The sequence below is a fragment of the Brachionichthys hirsutus genome, chromosome 18, assembly GCF_040956055.1.
Source record: "Brachionichthys hirsutus isolate HB-005 chromosome 18, CSIRO-AGI_Bhir_v1, whole genome shotgun sequence".
Taxonomy (NCBI): Eukaryota; Metazoa; Chordata; class Actinopteri; order Lophiiformes; family Brachionichthyidae; genus Brachionichthys; species Brachionichthys hirsutus.
The window spans coordinates 7,766,200-7,770,727 of NC_090914.1; the positions used below are offsets into that span (position 1 = coordinate 7,766,200).

A 4,528-nucleotide genomic window follows, 5' to 3' on the forward strand; every position below is an offset into this window, starting at 1 on the left:
GTTGGTTCATTGAGGATCTTACCCAAAACCACTCAGAAACGTGATTGGCCAAATAAATTGTCTGTCATAAATAAGGCGGGGATATACTGCTACTGTAATTTATCCTTTTTTTTTAATTTGCGTTTAGGGATACACAATGCATTTATTTTAAACACATATGAGCATTGTTTTCAGTTCAAATGAAAAATAAAAACAAGTGATGGAAATATTTTTTGGGAAACGGATAAACTGATCACAGATCCGTAGGCACGTGACGTCAGCATGCAAGAAAAGACGGCGTGCTGGGCGGGGCAGACAGGTGGGGGGGGGTAGACAGGTAGAGGCGAGCTCCTTCCTCGCTGAAACTACACAGGGAAGTATTTCAATGGTTCGTTGACGCCTTCGTTTCTCCATTTTAACCCGACTGTAAGTAACAACAAAGATACAGTGTGAAGGCATCGATATGCCTCATTGAACTATTTCTTCTTTGCAGTATTTTATAGTGGACAAACATTTTGTCCTCGTGTCTGTTTTGTTGTCGCCTCACCTGTGAAAACTTCGTAGTTTCACGATTTATGTGTGGTGTAAAGCATTTTAGGGTTTGCTTCCTAAAAAATATAATTGATAGTGCCTGCCTGTTACATTGATTTTAAATGAGAATTGTTTCTTAGATTATGACGCAATTTTGACCTCTTTGGTTTTGGGACAGGTACAAATAAAGTCAATTCATTTTGGCTTTAAAGGGAGTGTTCTATTTGTTTTTCCGTGGTTCTTGTACGGTCATATTGAGCTGATTAACAAAGTACCGTTTATCCAACAGGACCGAGGAAATGGTGAAGCACGAGACGGACCAGGTCAATCGTCCTGACAACACCGCTTTCACTCAGCAGAGGCTTCCGGCATGGCAGCCCATGCTCTCTGCTGGCATCGTCATACCGGGGTTTGCCATCATTGGCCTGGCCTTCATTGGGATTGGTGTTGCTCTCTTTGTTACCTCGAGGAACATCCAAGTATTGGAGGTATGACTGAGACCAAGTGTCATTGTGAGAGTTGGGTTCAATGTCACCAGTAAAATGAGAGGAAGTGAGACAGTGGAACTGAATAAATCAGAAAGCCCAACTTTAAAACGATATAGGTTGTTAATAATGAGATTTAAAAAAAAATGGATCCTTTAAAGCATTATTTTCTTATTCAATGGTCACCTGTAAATGATGTTACACTCTTGAATTAAAGAGGCATGGTGTCGTTACCATTAATCATTTATAGTGGCCTTCCTTGATCTTTTTCCACAGTTGGACTACACGGGGGTTGCAGCAAACTCCCCGTGCTTCAGGTGCTCTGACCCAAATCTCCGGGACTGTGTGTGCACCCTGGAATTCTCCATTGACAAGCTATTTGAGGTTCTGTTGGAGCTCTGCACAAGACATTTACTCACACATACAAGCAATATTTTTCAATCATACTCTACTCCTGAATCTGACCCCCGGCTGCTGTTTTGTGATTCTGTTTTTTCCTGCCACAGGGTCCTTTGTTCTTTTATTACGGTTTGTCCAACTACTTCCAGAATTACAGAAGATATGGTGTATCCAGAGATGGTAACCAGCTATCTGGAAACCTGGAAAACTTTCAGGTGAGTTGATCACACACAAACAGACACATTTTCCGGTAGAAAAATAAATTCCATGTAATGAAATACAATATATGAATTGTTTAAAATATATTGAGTTTTCACCTAGATTAATTCCTGTTTTCTGATTCTCTTCAAGAGTCCCAGTGACGAGTGTGCACCTTATCAGTTTGACAGCAACAACAGATCAATTGTACCATGTGGAGCAATTGCAAATAGCAAGTTCAATGGTATGTTTGGGTATTTGAAATGACCTGGATAAATTTGGGATGAAGCTATACAATCTGGTTGTTTGAAGAACTCATTTCTGTTTGTCATTTAAGACACCTTCACGCTGTATCAAATTGTCAGAGGGGTGAGGACGGAGGTGCCCTTCGATGGAAAGGGGATTGCCTGGTGGTCAGACTACAATGTAAAATTCAGAAACCCTACTATCACACCTCTGAGGAATGCATTCAACGGTAATAAGCTTAGTAAAATTCAGCATAACTTGCTAAGTCGGACTTCTTCCTCTTTCCGCTTCTCCCGTCAAGGGTCACGACAGCAAATCGACCTTTTATTCGATTGCATGCTTAATTCTGGCAAAGTTTTAATGCCGGATGCCATTCCTGCCGCAACCCTCTGCTCAGTAGGACTATAATGCAAAATAATTGTTGAATGAGGTGTTAAAGACACTCATGTGGTCACAAAGCTTTTCATTCAGTGGACTTTGACCGGCATAGACAAAAGGAGTGACCTGACGACAGAGGCTACAGAGGACCTTTCTCTGAAATCGTGTTTTAAATGATGTGATTAAAATAAAACGTTGTTGAAACTTTGACCTCCAGGTACCGTGAAACCCATAAATTGGCCCCGACCTGTTTACGAGTTGGACCCCAACAACCCTGCAAACAATGGCTTCATTAATCAAGATTTCTTGGTGTGGATGAGGAGAGCAGCCCTGTCAGATTTCAGAAAGCTGTACCGACGAATTACAGAGGGCGATTACGCCGAGGGTCTTCCAGCTGGAAACTATTCCCTTGTTATTGCCTACAGTATCCTTGCCCTTTGTTGTTGTTGAATGGTTTTAATAATGGTGTTCGGAGGTATGGCCAGATTATATTTATTACATGTGATGTGTTTTGCGTTTTAGTTTTACATCTTGGTTGTAGTTATGTATGCGTGTTTCCAGGTTTCTCATCGTTTTATAGGCACCGTTAATATGTTTGTGTTCTGAGGAAGATGGTCATGTGGTTCAGTCCACATAGGAAAAGCTGCCAAGCTCTACTCTACTGGGGTCAGGCGTTGAATTGGTGTTTTTGTATTGTTACAGCAGCTCGGTCTAACTTGTTTTTCATGATGGGTGTGGCTCTACTCTCGCGTATGCAGAATGAACACAATGACTTGAGCATTCCTCAAATGAGCACGCTAGTGGCATAAATAAGGAATTACAAGTGAGTCCCATCTGCAGCACCCGAAGCCTGCAAGGGCCTATGTCAGTAATGCTGGTGGATACATTTAGTGGTGGGTGGTTTTTGGTACGTTTCCATGTTTGTTGTATTTGCTTAACATTTCCCCCCCCAGATTATCCTGTTCTGAGCTTTGAAGGGAGAAAGAAGGTGGTGCTCAGCAACGTGTCCTGGATGGGTGGCAAGAATGAGTTCCTGGGAATTGCGTACCTTGTGATTGGTTCATTGTGTGTCGTCATGTCCGTCGTCATGCTCATTGTCTATGCCAAATTCAAGTTTCCTGAGGAGGACTGAGTTGGTGGTCATGGATTTATTTTCTTAGCCTACCTTATCCCAAAACAAAATGGAAAAAAACATATATTATGTGATGGATAATAAAAAGAGGGCATAAAGCCATAATCGACCCAGTGAGCTAAAATCACAGGACCTCTCTTCAGGTGCACAAGAATCTTTTCGTTTGGCGGGACTGGGAATCTGGGTTTTTTTTTTAAATGGTGATTGTTTTTGTGTACTTTGCTGGATTAACATGGAAATGTTAGCATTCATTGCCAGTGGAAAATCTATCGCTGGTGTCTCTTGTTTGTATCTGCAGTGTTAGTTATCCTTGCAGACATGTCTTTACTCGCGAGCCGAGTCTACTCATTATGGTATAATCACACATGATTATTATGCTGTAAATAAATCACTTATGTTTGCTTCCATGGTAATTATTCTGCTATACATCTTCTGGGATGAGTAAGATAATAGAATGAATGTGCACTTTGTGCAGGTTGATATTTGCCGGACGAACGGTACAGCCGTGTGTGCGCCTGTTTGTTCAGTCCGTGCTGCTGGATGACACTTGAAAAGGATAGGATTTCTCTCAGGCTTCTAATGCTGCATTTCTTACATTTACAATGGGTCACCCTATTTTAGGTTGGTAAATATGTTAAAGCCATAAGTGAGTAATTTGCTGATGAACAGAAACATTACTCTTGATGTATGTGAAATGCGTGACTTGGTTTGTAAATAATGCTTTAACATGAAATGTTGGTTGCTTTTTAAATCTTGGGGTTCTGTTGTACAGAGTTCGCAAGCTCATGTCGACTTCTGTGTACTGAGATATATATTCATGTTCTTATTTATTCAATAAAACGCACCCACAGTGATGGAATCATAATTCGCTTTCCTTATTTTTAATAAATTGATGCATTTTCTGGATAAATATACTCTAAGCAGATTTTGATGTTTTCATGAATGCATTGATGATGCAATTCTCTTTAACTCCACTGGGGGCGCAGTGAAAAGGAGCGTCTATTTCCCTGAAATACTCCTCCTATTGACTACAAGTACCACAATCCTTTGCGGGAATCTGACGTATCGCTTGCTCACTTTTGACAGCCGCAGCCAGTGTCTGACCAGCAGGGCGAGCATTGCAGACAGTCTTTGTTCAATTTCACCGATCGCTGGTCCGTCGTTGGCCGCTTGTCTAAGC

General features: G+C 41.3%; 1 protein-coding gene across 1 annotated transcript; it reads left to right on the plus strand.

The window, feature by feature from the left end:
* Positions 1-329: 329 nt before the first annotated feature.
* tmem30b (transmembrane protein 30B) lies at positions 330-4,201 on the plus strand. Its single transcript, XM_068751741.1, has 8 exons — positions 330-405; positions 800-998; positions 1,272-1,379; positions 1,502-1,609; positions 1,746-1,836; positions 1,930-2,067; positions 2,434-2,640; positions 3,170-4,201. Exons 2-8 carry the CDS (start codon positions 810-812, stop codon positions 3,346-3,348), a joined length of 1,020 nt encoding a protein of 339 aa, XP_068607842.1. The 5' UTR covers positions 330-405; positions 800-809; the 3' UTR covers positions 3,349-4,201.
* The last annotated feature ends 327 nt before the right edge of the window (positions 4,202-4,528 follow it).